Source organism: Haemaphysalis longicornis, unplaced genomic scaffold, assembly GCF_048455015.1.
Source record: "Haemaphysalis longicornis isolate Haplotype H1 unplaced genomic scaffold, Haemaphysalis longicornis Haplotype H1 scaffold_7, whole genome shotgun sequence".
NCBI classification, from domain to species: Eukaryota; Metazoa; Arthropoda; class Arachnida; order Ixodida; family Ixodidae; genus Haemaphysalis; species Haemaphysalis longicornis.
The window spans coordinates 56347660-56363554 of record NW_027526422.1 but is presented as its reverse complement, the minus strand read 5'-3'; the positions used below and the strand labels follow the sequence as shown (position 1 = coordinate 56363554).

General features: G+C 45.1%; 2 protein-coding genes across 2 annotated transcripts in view; one reads left to right on the top strand and one right to left on the bottom strand.

The window, feature by feature from the left end:
- LOC144145703 (RING finger and transmembrane domain-containing protein 2) overlaps positions 1 to 13046 on the top strand; it is a 34689-nt gene extending 21643 nt beyond the window's left edge. The window contains exons 6-11 of the mRNA XM_077677385.1: positions 4021 to 4121; positions 8184 to 8337; positions 9832 to 9981; positions 11030 to 11095; positions 11728 to 11829; positions 12628 to 13046. Of these exons, the coding sequence (XP_077533511.1) occupies positions 4021 to 4121; positions 8184 to 8337; positions 9832 to 9981; positions 11030 to 11095; positions 11728 to 11829; positions 12628 to 12759 (705 nt within the window). The 3' untranslated portion in view covers positions 12760 to 13046. The remainder of the gene's footprint in view (positions 1 to 4020; positions 4122 to 8183; positions 8338 to 9831; positions 9982 to 11029; positions 11096 to 11727; positions 11830 to 12627) is intronic.
- A 4-nt stretch (positions 13047 to 13050) lies between these two features.
- Ift20 (intraflagellar transport 20) lies at positions 13051 to 15844 on the bottom strand. Its single transcript, XM_077677390.1, has 4 exons — positions 15680 to 15844; positions 15520 to 15605; positions 15346 to 15449; positions 13051 to 13187 (listed from the first exon to the last, which is right to left on the bottom strand). Exons 1-4 carry the CDS (start codon positions 15804 to 15806, stop codon positions 13106 to 13108), a joined length of 399 nt encoding a protein of 132 aa, XP_077533516.1. The 5' UTR covers positions 15807 to 15844; the 3' UTR covers positions 13051 to 13105.
- Between the last annotated feature and the right edge of the window lie 51 nt (positions 15845 to 15895).

The following is a 15895-nucleotide window of genomic DNA, read 5'->3' as shown; positions in this document are numbered from 1 at the left end:
CGTGGTAGATTTGGTATCGCGAAAACGTGCAGTGCACGCCAGCGCGGATACAACTGGCGTGGTGTGGGCGGCGCGGTAAAAGGCGGCAACATGGACATGGCGTCGGCACTGGCTGTGAAGCGGTGCAGGCAGTTCCAGTAAGTTCCAGCGACCCATCTAACCGCTCGCTGAAATGCCGCACGGGGCGCAAGCGAAGATTCTCATGCAAGAAAGGAGCTAATAATGTGGGCGAAAAGTGGAATATAAACTGCCATCCACGCTGCTTGTGAAAGCGCCCATCAAAAAAATACCGCGGTGGTAAGCCTAAACATCTCTGGCGCGGCTAGCCGGCTCGGAGCGCTTCGAATCTCCCGTCATTAGGTACGCGTCTCCCAATTGGTGCAAGTCGTCAGGCTCCTCCCACTGCCACGCGAAGAAACCACCGCGAGCGCGGAATCGTCGACACGAGCACGAAAAAAACAAAAACAAAAACTCACGCGCAACGCTGATGTGCACGATTCGTGCGCGAAAACGGGCCATGCGGTTCACGATTAATAAAATCAACTTTCCGCGCGCGGATGGGGAGACTGTCGCTATCTTCCGAGATGCATCAAGCAAGGTCAGTTGTGGTTATCAGGTACGCACGAACTAAAGGGTGCCTCTTTTTTTTCTTTGGGTGTCTACGTTAGAGGAGGGCAAGGAGTGCACGCTGCGTCAGATGGCCGATTTCATCCTTTCTTTTTTCTTTTGCTACCCTAAAACGATGCCTCAGCTGCGCCGGTCGATCAGCAGACCCGCCGAAAAACCGCACTATAAACGGTATTGTGCTTCGGCCAACCGCATCTTAAGCGGTATGCTTATGCATTGAGTTCTATGGGAGGCAAACCGGGGGTCGCAAAAACCCGCGTTATATCCGGTCCCGCACTATAACCGGTTACGTTATAAATGGTCTACACTGTACAGCAAAAACCCGGTGGCTCTAAATTTGCTCTGGCATTTGAAAAATTTGCTGTGTTTGCATTGTGATGAGGTGTGAAAACCCCGCAGCTACAGAAAGCCACCAGCAGGTCATATAGTAAGTGTGGCTGTGCACGATAATATATGGTGGGTCTAAATAGATTTTATCGACATTTTGCTGAGGAAGTCCATCATATGACATACTGCTATAACCAATGAGGTTGGTACCAGTATATATATCTTACACTTGAAAATATATTTGGTTTGGTACCCTGATTATAATTACGTTGGAAAATATTCTATGTGATTTGCAATGGGTTTTACCATTTTTTTGTAGCTACATTCAATTTGCTGTGAATTTAGCTAATGTCTACCTTGTGTTTCTTTTTTTAATGAAGTAAGAACTACTATCTGCTATTCATATGGTAGTATTTGCATTCAAAATCTGTTTATCACCACCTCATTTTTATTCTTTAATATATTTACTAAATTGTGACAGCATTAGGTGTCAGCCTCTGTTGAGATAAAACGGAGTTCTATAGTTGAGAGAATTTTACAAAGGCTCTCAGGAAAGCCTGAAAAACTCACAATTTGGAAGTGTAAATTTGGTAGGCACTCTGGATACAAAGGCATGAACTAGGAAAGGTTCCAAGGCGTCAACTTCATCTGATGTGAGTGTACTAACCCTGGTATCCATAGAGTTTTGCATTAGGCTTTGTTGCAAGAGTACAACTTTGTAAATTTGAGTTGATTTTTTTGCAAGGCTTTAGTTATGCACCTCTTACTCTTTGTTAGAGAACATCCTAAGCTCAACTCCAAATATCACTCTACTATTTATTCTCAAAAAAATTTTGCTTGTTTAATGCAAACATGTTTTGCTCTTATCAGCAGAGTGGTCCTAATGAGGCTAGTATTGCAGAGAGCTAAAGCTGAGCAAAGACCCCACCTTTTTAAAAGTATTGATTGTTATCTAACCTTGTAGATCCAGCCTATGCATTTGCATTGCAGATTCTTGGGAACATCAGTAGCACCGTGATATTATTTTTTAGCTTACACATGCCTGATACATGCCAGGCCTGTACATGCCTGTTTAGCCTGTACATGCCTGGCTTATTAAAAGAAAAAGAAAATAGCTGAGTAAACTGTGAAGTGTAAATCAAATGAGCTGAAACTTCCTCTTACTTAGCAGACTATGCCCTTTTTAGCAATCCGCATCTCTGCCTGGCGGTTCATTAAAAACCTGTCCAGAAAATGTCTGAAGCAAGCAGCGTTAGTTGTCGAGCTCACTGCTGTTTCAAAGCCTCAGACTTCCAGAAGGCTGACAAAGTCACTTGAACAGGCCACTGAAAACAGATGGCTGTATTTCCGTGCCAGCATGAGCTCTCAGGCTTTAATTAGTTCCTTCATTATGCATGCACTCATTTTTTAATCCACTCTTTTTTTTTCTTGTTAGGATGTTAAGCTCCTCGTTGCTTTTTTGTCGTTATGCAGAACTTGGCCTTGGCCGGTTGTTTTTTTCTGCATTCCATTTCTGATCGAGTTCAGTGGGCTGTTCCTGGGAGAGTGCTGTCGCAAAGGGCCTGCTCGCCAAAGGCAGCAGTGCCCTCTCCCCCTCTCTCTCACCTTTCTCCTTCCCTCCACAAACATCTGTATCTGTCAGCAAACAGCTGTGTCCATCACAGCTGCGGCAGCCAGGTTTTAGTCCATCCTTTTTTTTTTTTTTTTGCGTGCATGTATGTGTGCGCTTGGACAGCCAATAGGAAAGGGCCTAGAGAGAGATACTTTCTGCCTTCTGCCACACAAGCTGTAAGAGACGAACGGGAGAGGGAGAGAGGGGGAGTGCAAAGGGGGAGAGGAGTTGTGTTTGAAGAAGCTGGCTGGGAGGATGGAAAGAGAAGGGGGCAAGGGGGATGGTTCTGAGCTTGGCTAGCTATGCGACAGTCACGCAGTCCTTTCGTCTAGCCGCTGCTCGTACACATCTGCTCTTTGCTGTGTGCCCTTCTGCTTTCCAATTTGTATCGGGACAGCTAGTCATTTTCCAGTCTGTTGAGTTTTGTTTGTTGGCTTTGTTTTTTCCGTTTACTTCCTCGCATCGCATGCAACTCTCCTCTGTGATCATTTCGCTCTCGCCACTTCTTAGTGAGGGAATCTCTTGACATCTCTTGTGTCGTACATCTGCCTGGCTGCGTATCTGAAGTGTCACTGGATTGTGTTGTCACTGCTTTGAAGGCGTGCTTGTTTTCGTACTTAGGTTATGCTATTTTGCGATTTCCGTTCAGTGTACGAGGTGAATCTTTCTCGTGTTAGTTTTTGGCTTCTGTTGGACTTGGAGCACTGTGCATTTCTTGCATGCATGGGCATCTGAAAGCTGATTTCGCCTTTTTGTTCTTGTTTCTTTTCCTCCCGAGTGTTGGGACGACATAAGGCAAGCAGGAATGCGCGGGTAGGATTGAAAGTGTGCCTGGGTTGTGACAGCTGACAGCAGATGTTCTGTACCTCTGGCAGTACTTGCGCATAGCAAGTACTTTGGCTCTAGGGGCAGCTGTCGCTCTTTCGTTTGTTGTTTGTTTGTTTGTTTTTATCGTCGAACTGTCAGTCGTTTTTTTTTTTTTTTTCTCACATTGCCAGCTTCGTGTGTGGAAGCCCCGTTTTTGTCATTGCGGTAATTTAAAGCAAGTTGGTAGCTTTCAGGTTCCTTTTGGCGGGAAAACTTTCATTCCTTGTTTCTTCCTAAGGGCGCCAGAGGAAAAGAAAAGCTCTGGAGTTTTTGATGCCCGATCTGGTCATTTGCATTTTGTAGGCCCTATCTTGCCATTGCTACATCATTCTCTTCGTCAGGTGTGACTTAATAGATAGCGCAGTCTTTCGAAATACTTGCCCTCTGCTGCTTTTTTAAAAACACCTGGTTGGCTTAACGCTGGGAAGTTGTGTGGTTGGGCAGTTTCCCCTGAAGGGTTTCGTAAGCCCCTCTCTCCCCTTGTGGTGGTGGGGCCACGATGCTGTGCTACCTGCTGCTGTTTGGGCTGCTTCTGCTGGTGTGCCTTTGGTGCTGTGCGGTGACCATGACCTCTCCCGACCCGGCAGGCGAAGCGGCAACTTAGCAGCTTGCTCATCGTGGTCACCAACCTCTGCACCTGCATCGGGTTCGTCTACTTCGTGCTGGCCGAGAAAGGGCTGGCCTACGCGTGAGTGCTGCCCCCTTCTGTGTTTCAAGGCTTTTAGACCTGCTGTGGCGCGGGAAAAGCCAAAATACCGGACTATTCATATCTTCGAGCGTTTCCGTTTCATTGGGTATGGGCGTTACGATTGTGTGCATTGCGCGTTGAACTAAGGAAACGCCAAGAACGGAGGAGAGATTTGCGGAGAGGGGGCGGGTTAAAGCTGAGGATGAAGAGTTGGCGGGCTGTAAAGAAGCCGGATGGGGAAAGTGAAGGAAAATCTCGCAACACGAGGCTCGGAGAAAATGAACACAGTGAGAGAATTTGGACGTAGTGGGAACGGGGGCTGCACGACTGAACGGGGAGGAAAATCTGAGCTAAATGCCCCCGACAAGATGTACGTACGCAGAGTGTTGAGAAATGAGAAGTTAACGTCGGTTTCAAACTGCAGTGAAGGGGACTTGAGTATCAAACACAATGAAACAATGCATAGCTAGGATGAATCTCGGAGAGACGAGATGGCATACTATTGGCATTAGAGGGAGAGTTTCAGTCATCTTCAAATGCACTTCAAAGTGGGCAGAGTTTAAGCTATGCTTAATTTTTTTTTTTTTTTTTGCAAACTACACTGCGGCATAGCAACAAGTGTAACAAAAGCTTGGCAGCTATGCCACATATCATCAAGGCATATAACCGGGTTGCAGAAATATAAGCATTGATCTTGTGGCTTTAAATTTGCCTTTTAAACACCATTACATTGCCATAAATTTATTGAATTAGAAATACTACCTACTGGTAGAGTTTTAGCAAGTTGTCAGCGGGAACTTTTTAAAGACAATAGTCCTTCTTTGGCTACTTAAACGCAGAAATTTTGGTCTGTCTGTATGTCTGTCTGTCTGTCTGTCTGTCTGTGACTCGATTAAGCCACCCGGCCAAAGTGAAACGGAAACTGCTCAATAGTCTTATATACCCACATCCAAATTTTAACCAATGTCAATGTTCAAATGTCCAATGTCAATGCTCATACTTGTCAACATTGTTGAACAAGAACAAGACATTACACAAATAAGCCACCCGGCCAAAGTGAAACAGAAACTGCTCAATAGTCTTATATACCCACATCCAAGCTTTAACTAATGTCAATGTTCCAATGTCCAATGTCAATGTTCATACTTGTCAACATTGTTGAACAAGAACAAGACATTACGCAAATGTGATGCAGAAAATCAATACATGAGTGATATTTGCAGTGTTCCTTTATTAAAAAGTTTACGGATTTCGTTTGCGATAACAAATGAAATACTACATCTACTGCAGAAAAAAACATTCACTCCGTCGCCTGCTGTTGCTCGCGCTACTATAGCTTCTGGCAGCATTTTAAAAGATCAAACGGCCACAGTTACGAAAGGTTTTACTAGATAGGTTCCTTGTTCCGCTTGAAACGCACGTGGAGAAGGGCAACATGGTTCTATAAATGTTGAAGTGTGGCACCTCGATTCACACACGTCTCCACCATGCATTAGCACTGGCATCGAGGCACCTGGCCTGGGGCAGTGGAACGCTGTATATTTAAATGACTTCTAGCAAACCTCTAGTGTGTTATCCTGGGAGGAACAAGATGGAAGAGGAACAGCATGAGAGGTCAGCGGCAAAAAGAAGGGATGCATTTACTTGACAGGGGTGCCAATTGACTATCGTCTTTCATTGACATTTGCAGCAAAAGCAGCAGATACGCGGTCCTTTTTTTTTTTTTTTTTTTTTCTGTGCATGAATGTTCGCCTTCAGAATGGCACTTGCACCTCCCCGATGAACGTGTGTGTTGCAATGTCAGTACCCTGCAGTTTGAAGCATTACATTCTTGTTTGCAATTAATAAGTGCGTAATTATTGCTTGAAAATATATTTCATATCATTGTACATTATGGGTCTTGGAGTGCTTTTTTTTTTTTTTTTTTCTCTCCACCGGCATAATAAACTTAAATGAAAAATGTCCAGTGTGTAGTGTACCTTTATCAGGCTGGAAAACATATATGCCTAGCATATGAAGTACTAATTTTAAGCAATGCATGATGTATATGTACTACCAATAAGACTAGCTGGCCTTACAGCATCCTTTTTTTTTTTTGGAAGCAGAAGCTATTGCAAATACTACCCCAATGGTTCACTCTGTAAATATCATTAAAAGCACTGAACAAGTCAGAGCCCTTACAATTCATTCTGAATGGCCTCAGTAGTGCTGTGTGGATAAGTGGCTTCATAAAACAAGAAATATCCAGAGAAATCGAAGGCGTATATTTTCATTCAGAGCAGCTAGTGCATATGTTTGCTCTCTGCACACAAACGTACGGGTTGCAAACAAGCTCCGCTGCTTCTTATTTGTTCCTTCGTGTCTCCGTTCTGCGTGGTGAGGCCGTAAAACCTGGCCGCAAGGACAGACTTCTCGTAGATCGTCTCCAGGAGGCAGAATTTAGAGGGCCAAGCAGGTGTGCATATCCCAGAGGCCTGCAACAGCTGTGCGGCCCTTTAAGAATGATTGACTAGACCTCTTCCTTCGTGAGTTTTTGCTTTTGCTCCCTCCCCCCCCCCCGACCTTTTTGTTTGGAAAGAATCTTTCTTGCGTATGGGATGACTCAGTGCAGCCATCTGTTTCTTGCCCAGGCAGAGTGCATCATCTCATATAGTGTGCATAAACTGGAGTTACTGTATGATTTCTTAACTGCTCGCTAACCACTTGCCTGCATTAGTTTTTCATCCCACTTCCCCATTTTCTAAGTTTTTTTTTTTTTTTTCCTTGGCTTGTGCAGCTTTGCGGCCATTCAGCTGTAGTTGCTGCTGTAGCTTTACGTTAGTGATATGTATAGTGCTTTATTGTTCCAGAGATAGAACAGTGTGTAGAAAAAAAAAACCTAGTTCATTTAAGTGACATTGTCGCTCCAGGCTGCATTCTAATTATTCTAAATTTTAAACATAAACTGTGAAACAGGATTGGTGGAGCTTGATGAAGCATCCCTCAGAAACGAACAGTGAGGCAGGGACGCGTAAATTAAAAATGAATGTATGCTGTAACTCGAGCTCTTAAACATTATTAGAAGCAGGCTGTCACGGTAACTGTGCAATATTGTATAGTTTTGATTCCATTCATGTGTTGTTGTCGCGGAGTACATTCAAGAGACTTACGATGCACGTGGATGGCAGAACTGTTGCCTCGTTTTGCCTGCTGTCTGTGCCTATTTATTTACCACAAGGGACAAAAGCCTGAGATTATTAGTGCAATGCGGCCTGTCTGGTTGTCAGCTGCTATGCTGGGTAATCATACGAGTATTTTATACTCCTGCTCTTGGAAGACAGCACCTCTGGTGCTTGTAAGACTTTGTGTTGTGTGATTTGTTCTTGTGTTTAACAGGGAAATGGAAGGGGCATTGGAAAAACAAATAAACATGCCAGTTTAATTATTCGTTTCTAAACGAACAAATTGACGAAAGACTGAATCCGGAACAATTTTTAGAGGTGTGATGCTTAGGTTAGAACAAAAAGCTGTCCAGCATTTAGTGTCCTCTTAATTAAAAGCACCGGAACACTCATCACTCTGGTTCTGCCTCCGCTGCAACATGCTTGCTACTACGATTCCATAACCCTGTTTCATTGATTGATTGCCATTATTGTGCATATATAAGAAGGACAATACCATATACTGATTGTTTTTTCTATTGTCTACATGTCTTTTTAACAGAAAAATGCATGCTACTGTGTCAAGTTCTGTGCAAGTCTTCGTATTTCACAGCAGGTGTATAATCCATGAAAAAGGCTCCCTGTATCTCCTTTTCTGGCGCGTTTTTACAGTAGATATAGTTTGTTTCGAGCAAATCCTAAATGAGAGAACTCTTCGTATGCATGAACTTTAAGGAAAGTTGCTGTTTACATGTTTAGTGCTTACAATGTAAAATCAATTTTTACATTTTTACTGGTGGTTTGTCGCTGTGGCATGTGAAGTGGCACATGCCATTCGTGGAAGGAGTCCTTCTTTGAAGATGAGAAAGACAGAGAGAGAGCACTGTGTCGGTTCTCCCACCCACCCTCCACCCGTGTGCAGGCTGATCCTGGTGCCTCCATACTCCCAGCCCATTGGCGGACTAGAGGTGGTCTGGATCGTGGTGGTCACGGACTTTGTCCTGAAACTGATCACCATCCTGGTCAAGGCGCTCATCATTGCCCTGCCCGGCTTCCTCGCCTTCTTCCCCAGACGCGTACGTCTCGCGGTTTCCTATATCTACGGATACAAGGAGCCGGATACAGATATGCCTACGGCTCTCTATATCTACGGATCGCAAAGCTGCACGTAGATCTGCACGTTTTTTGTAGCGAGGATTGGTTGGGAGGAAAAAGGTGACGTTGTTTTTTGTATATAGGCGCGATGACAGAGGCTGCTGCAATAGGTTTTGGTTGGTGATGCCAAATTGAATGAAATCCGTGAAATGCCTAGATCAGGGGCGGCGGAATTGTAAAAAGGGAATTTGGTCGCTTGCCGGAGTTTCTCTGCCTACTTTATGAGCCCAATTTTTTTAGGGACGAAGCACCGTAGGGGCTCGGGCTGTCAGTGTCTCCTGTCGTCACGGTAAATCAAATTGTCAAACAGTAGTCAAAAAACAAGGGTATGATTATAAAGCCAGTTTGGAATAAACTAGCGTGATTTTAACTAATTTAAAATGCAGTAACAATCATGATTTAATTGCATTAATAACAAAAATTTGTTGAATTCCGTCTCGAAATTGGTTTCAAATGCCAGGTTTTCTCCTGTAAAGCATACTTAGCATGCTGCAGCGTGTGACACGAAGGCAACGTAGGGCCAGTCCGTCTAATTGCCTAAATACTTTTCAATGCAAGAGAGGGCGCCACCACCTCTGCAAGCACGCGATTGCTCCTCCCACCGGCGCTTCTCCGGCGCCCAATCAGCGTGCGCCATGTGGCAAGAGAGAGACTTACAATCTTTGAATACACTTATACACTGCATGCTTTGCTCCTCCCCAAGTTTCACGTTAGTGAAGATGGCTGAGGATTTTTTTCTTTCCTGTTCTGTGGTTAAATTATTGCCGATTAGTAGAACTTGAGTGCCATATTCAGGAAAAATTTATCTGTTTTTCTTCTCCGTTCGAGACATTTGCAATAGGTGTGTTGTAAAGAAGGAGGAAACTTTGTAGCTTGTTTCTAAGCAAGTATTTGAGAAAGGAGTGGGCAAAAAGAAAGTAAATTAATCTGCAGCCGACTTTCAAAACTGCCAATATTAGTCCAAATGCAACACCAAGCTGCATGTGTATATTAATATTGACATGTAATGTTGTATTAAGTGTGTTGCAGTTCACTGCGTCAACATCCTTTTTTATTTCCTTTTTAATTTATCAGCATGAGCTGGAATCCCCCGGCTTGTCTTCCAGAAAGCGTTTACCTCGCTTGAACATGGGGCTGGTATTATGCAGCTGGTCCAGCCTTGTCGGCTTAGACGGGCTTCGTCAGGCATCTGTCACAAGTGGTTTTGAGCTCCCGGCTGCAGTGGCCGCTTTTCTGATGGAGGCGAAAAGCAAAAACGCCTGTGTGTACGAAATTCCGGCGCACGTCAAAGATCCCCAGGTGGTCAAAATTAATCCGGAGCCCTCCACTACGGCGCGCCTCATCGCCTGCGTTGCGTCGGCACGTTAAACCCTACAATCAATCAAGTGGTGCTGAGCTGTGTTCTCCCCCTGCAGGGTCGCTACTACCTGTTTGTGGAGAGCTGCTCGCAGCTGTACCGGTCAGTGATGCCCATGCAGCACTGGCTGTACTACTTCTCCGAGTCGTACACGGGCACGGGAAAGATGTTCAGCATGGTCCTCTCCGGGGCCTACCTGCTCTGCAAGGTCGGTCCTCCCCTCCCTTGCTCTTGCCCCATGTGTGGCTTTTAAACCAGTGCACCACTGTTGCTGCTTTTGTTGCATTCTGGTGTTACCCTTCGTTACCCTTGCGCTTTATTGCTTTAAGAAAATGGCTGTGGAAGTTTTGCCCCCACGGCGGCTTCAAGATCACATGCACTGCTGAAAGTTTCTGTATTGACGCATTATCCTCATTTCTGTTGTGGGGTAGGTGGTACATCGATAATGTTTTTCACGAGCCAGGCCACGGTGTTGCTTCTTTTTGTATTTTGTCAACGAAAGCAAGGTATGGTCAGGCTGACATGAGATGAGGTGTTTGGTTCTCTGATTGTAGGGTTTAACACGCCAATGCGTTAAACCCTACAATCAATCAAGTACCGCATTCTAAAACCCAGCAAAACTACTAATGGAGTAAAATTTCCAGTTGTAACATCTTTGTTTCAACGTGGTCTCGTTTGCTGTGTGTCATCTATGCAGTTAGGCTTTAACTATGGTGCTTGTGTGTCTTCATTTAGCATCTTCAGCTTGACAGGTGCCACAGATGGTGATAAACTTTTTCATGCCCCACCTTATTCGAGGGGAACAAATAAGTGCGTGCGCCAATTTTCGTTTGAGAAAAAAAAAAGAACTAAACACGGTGCTCTATGAGTGTCCCCTTGTCTTTCTTTTTGATCTTCATGATGTAAATTTTAATGAAGTACCAGTCAGAAAACACTTTATGGGTGGCCCAGTGCTTGCGAGAATGTATTCGCAGGTTCACGTAAAGAAATACGCTAAGCCTGGCATTACATTATATCATGTGCGCTTTGCTTACTTGTACAAGCGCTAGGTCAGCACACCACATTTGCTGTTGCTCCGATTACCAGCTGAGTAACAAACATAGTAGATTCAAAACCAAACAGTAGGCAGCTGCAGTTTAGTATGCTAAGTGTGCGGTTAGGAAGTCTGCAATTTGAGCCTTTTCCTTACTTCTTTTAGCCAATGTCTTGTCGATCGTAGCAAACATCTTGTGTTTTTCCATTTTCTTTTTCTTCAGTGCACAGAGGTTGTCTCAAAGACAAGAGCTTGGAAGAGGGCTCTCACTCAAGCCCTCTCAAATGTGGTAAGTTGTGCCTTGTTTCAGTTTAAATGTTGTAAAAAAATTGCTTAACATTGACGTGAGCATGATCACATGACAACAGCAAAAAAGCTGCAGGTTTCAGGAGGGTTTATCGCTGAATACGTATATCGCAGTTTGGAGCTCAAATTAGAGGATGTAGAGTTCTACCAGAGAGGCTTTGTCACCCAAGTCAATCAGAAAGGGTGAATTATCAGTAGCTGACCTGAGCCAAAGGTTCAGAAGATGTTGACATCCATTTCAGAGGAGCCAGTGAGCTATAAGGAAAGCGGGCTTAGATGTGTTGTACATCATGGCTGTGTCAGTCAGTTCCAGGGATTGTTTCATCGACAGCATAATGATGAGCATTTTAATCTTCCCTTTCACAAGAAAGGACAAGTTCAAAAGCTATAATTCGGGGTTGCATGCTAGCTGTCGAATATAGCCTTCCATAGCACAAGGGAAGACAAATTTGGTTTTTCTTTGATTTTCAAGTGTATTTTATGTATATTTAGCTTAATTTGTTATTAGAGTTTTATTTTTCAAATAAACATTTTTTGGCTCAAATGGTCGTACGTAGAATTGTTCGCTGGAAGTGAGTTTACAGATCTAATCCCTTCTCTGGTCTGCTTTTTCAGAATTATGGACGTCCGCCAACGGCCGAACAGACGAAGGCAGTGGGGGATGTTTGTCCTATTTGCCAAGACGACTTCAAGCGACCCACCATGCTTGCATGCAGTGTGAGTTACTCACGTCTCTGGAGCCGCACGCGTCACTAAAAAAAATTTATTGCAGTATTACTCGCTTTCTAAAACTTGCATATTTATAGTAACTAGTTTCAGTGAACCTTGCTCGGGTGCACTCTGTCATTCGGGGTATACCAGTACTGCTACGGAATTCATAAAGTTGTGAGACTAACCAGAGCGTAATACTTATTCACCCGGAACAGCTTTGCTACCACTCTGCTGTCTTGCATACTTCGTTTGTAAATCGCTTTGCAAAAGTGCACAATGAGTGTCAAACCAGCAATGCTAGACGTTTAGCTGCAACTCTCACTGCTGAATGTCTATAGGTGGTATTCACTGAGCAGTTTAGCTGTCAATTTCTTCGCTTGGCAACATTGGAAATGGCCACAAACATGGCCGATGCGCCATGGACATGGCGCAGCTTGTGCCATTGCACCCGCACATTGCAGAAAAAAAAACACCGGCGTGCGTCGTCTGCTCTGTTTCAACTCGATTCTCAACAATGGTGTCAACAGAGATGTTATTAATCGCACTCACATTGGACTCGAGGCATTACTTTGCGTTCGGTGGGGTAGAGTTTGGGACATCCAACACACGCCATGTGCGTAGCACGAACAAGTACCGCCATCCCGCGGAGCTTGACGTAACCAGTGACGGCGCACTCACATGGTTGCCTGCATGCGTGCCTCGCCAGTGAATACAGCCTATAGCCTATGGGTGAATTTCGGTGATGATTGTTTTGATGTGGGCCGTTGGGTGATCCGTGCTCTTTCTTTCTCGCCTCCATTTCAGCACATATTCTGTGAGGAGTGCGTGTCAGTGTGGTTCGACAGAGAAAGGACCTGCCCCATGTGTAGGGCACAGATCGCGGACGACCCGACGTGGCGCGACGGCTCCACCACATTCCTCGTGCAAGTCTTCTGAACCACTTTGCTCACCGGTCTCTCTGGAAAGTGAACACGACCGCGGCGATTCCTCCAAATGCCTTACTACCGAACCCCACCATGTGTCTTTTTGTGCTGCTTGGAAACACTGAGCATTCTTCCCTGAGTGACTGTGAAAGTGATGTGTGAACTGCACAGCAAGAGGGGAAGAGGGAGAAAAAAAAATTGTTGGGGCCATAAAAGATCGTGTGCACTCGTGCATGCAGTCTCGTGAAGATGGTGGCTGGGCAAGTTAAATCTTATCAATAAAGGAAATTATCAGGGCCACTCGCTTTGATCCGTTTATTGCACTTTTTCCCACGTCGGATATAATCCCGAGCCAGGCTTCACGCTTGCAGTGAAAACTGCTCGATCAGTTCGTTCTGTTCAGCTTCTTCTCTCTTCAGTGCATTCAGCTGTATTCGCAGCCTGAAAGCAGATTCAGAACGGGCTAATTGAAGTAAGTACTGGCTATGTGACTGATTTGGCCACGTGCTGTGAGAAGCGGATGTGTCGCTGAATAATACTGCCATTCCTTGATGCCCGAGAGATGTTGCTATACATTTCAGAGCCCTTTTTGCAATGTGAACTGCTGTATTGGCAGGTAGAGCCACGATTCAACATGAAAACCACTAAATGCACTGTATAATTCGCCTGATCAAGCAGGTTCGCTTATTTGCATGAATGCACAAGCACTCTTCTAACACTTGCATTAATATGGTAAGCATGCTCCCCTGATCTGACACCTGCTCCACATATACCCAAGGTGGTGCCAATGATTGTTGTATGGGCAGCTGTAAAAGTCCCTGCGGCTACCATAAAGTCCTTTACCAGCATTGGAAGCTGCTCGCGAATCTGTGTTTGCAGCCAATGAGAATTTTGATGACAGGTTTCTGGTTTCACATTGCGCTTACGTGAATCTGGGTACGGCACATTTGTCGATAAGTGAACCAATGGCAACGAGTGTGCGAGGTTCACACATTTTAAAAACAAAAGGTTAGCTGACGATTTCGATGCTTCCTAATGCCAAATTGGAGCACAGCGCGATCTGCAGCCTTCTCGGTGACTGCTCATGGCTGCGCCTAAGGGCACAGTGCACGCTATATGCGTTCTCGCAACACGTCGCTGCTTTGCATGCCTGGCGCGGCCTCGACATACCACCCTCCCCCTCATTCTTTTTCCATACTTTTCTCCTCTGTTTTTCTGCTCGCTCTTATCTTGTCTGCATTCGCTATTTTTCCAATGAGGCCGACGGCGACGCGAAAACCACGGAAGCGGGCATCCCAGGATAGCTGGCGCCGAAATGCAGTTAAAACTGGAGATAACGATGAGTTACATGCAGGTTTCGCGTTAAGGCTCGCGTTAATGAAGCAGAAACGAAACTAGAAGGCTAGGCATCAGCGATGGTGAACTCGCCCTTTAATGATTTATTTTACAATGAAAAACTGGGTTATTCGCACCTGCTGCTTTCCCACAAACTTAGTCACTGCACGGCACTCCAAGGAAGCAATGTCACTTACCTCCATATTCACAAATGTAACTTAAAGGAGCACTGACACGAAAATTTTATGTTACACTTTTATTGCTTTTATCGATGCTTAATGGTCTGGCCAACCTGAAACCGCACTTCAAATACTTCAGCGCGCGATAGTTAATTACATTGAACGGCCTGAAAACCGTTTGTTTCAAATTCCCGCCCTTTCATCCCGAACGACGCATATGACAGGCTCCCTGCCTGACCTCACCGCTTTGTGCGGATGTCACCGGCGCCCGCTTGAGAGGGTGTTGCGCCCGCTCGCCACTCATGGGGTCGCACGCGTGAAGTGACGTCACGAGTTTTTGAGGAGCGGTGTCACGTCACTTCTTTTTCCTCTCCTGGAGTGATGTCACGCTGATGTCCATTTGCTGAGTGGCACTCCGCGCGCTGCTCCTTCGGCGCGATAAATGAGATACAATTGAACGATGTTCTTCGCGTTGCAGGCCGGTCATATTTCAGCCAGGGTATTCTGTTGAGTGAAGGAAGCGAACTGTGCAATAATATTAACGCCGAAAATTGGTGTCAGTGCTCCTTTAAGTATATCACTAGCTTTTTGACACTTGTTGGTCCCTTAACCCGTGTTAAGTACTAAACTTATTCTAAAAAAGGGCGCCTTTTGCAACCTTGATGCTTTCTGCCCCACTTGCTTGCCTTGAAAAGACAAAGCTTTTAGTTTTCTGGCAGCATAATTCATCACCGACGAACCGACACCACAGATGGCAGAGGAGACGTGCCACTGCACGCCCACAGGCAGGCCTGGAACCTAACCGACACTGGAAATGCACCGTAGTTTGCAGTGTCTAAATTTGTGCATTTTTCCACCCCATTTTTTCAGAAAAAGTGCAAAAAACAATGGCTCATCAACGTAGTGAATTTGTTACATTAAGGTTAACCATCACGACGCCTTCGTTACATACAGGTCGCAAACACATGGGTTTCGATGGGACTGGAAAATGGGAATTGAAAAACTTCGTTAAATCAAGGAATTCGTAACATAGAGGTTCGTTGCATCCAGGTTTAACTCTACGAAAATTGTTTAAATAGGCGAACCTTTCTAGCTCGATTTTCTTCTCTAGCACAAGCGCTTGCAACTGTTGTTGGTGCATTTCACGATCTTTGGCCACGGACTTCAGCAAGCTCCTGGACCCGATAGCCTGCAATAGGTAAAAAAGGTTGATGCGCTTCGCTCGCTTACCTTTGCATGCTACGCAGGTGCGGGCTTACCTTGAGTTTTTCTTGTTCAACCTCTGCCGCCAGCTTGTCAGATATTGCAATGTACTTGTCCACAACCGACTGGAACTCTGTCATTCCTGGTAAGGCAAAAAGGGGGGAAAAACGCGGGTTTTCGCGCCGTTCGCGAGTTTACAGTACCCAACCACCTCACTTTCGATAAATTTGTGGCAGTCATCTTTCAACTCTTGCGTTTGTCTTGTCGCCTCTGGATCAGCAATGCGAATTTTGTTTAACTCGTCAATGTACAGGCCAGCTCGCAAGAAAACCTCGTTCGCCATTTGTAAACAAAGCGGTTGCTATCGCCGCATGTGTTGCTATCAGTTGCTATGGTTTTGCCATGACGTCATAATGACGTGCGAAAAGCGCA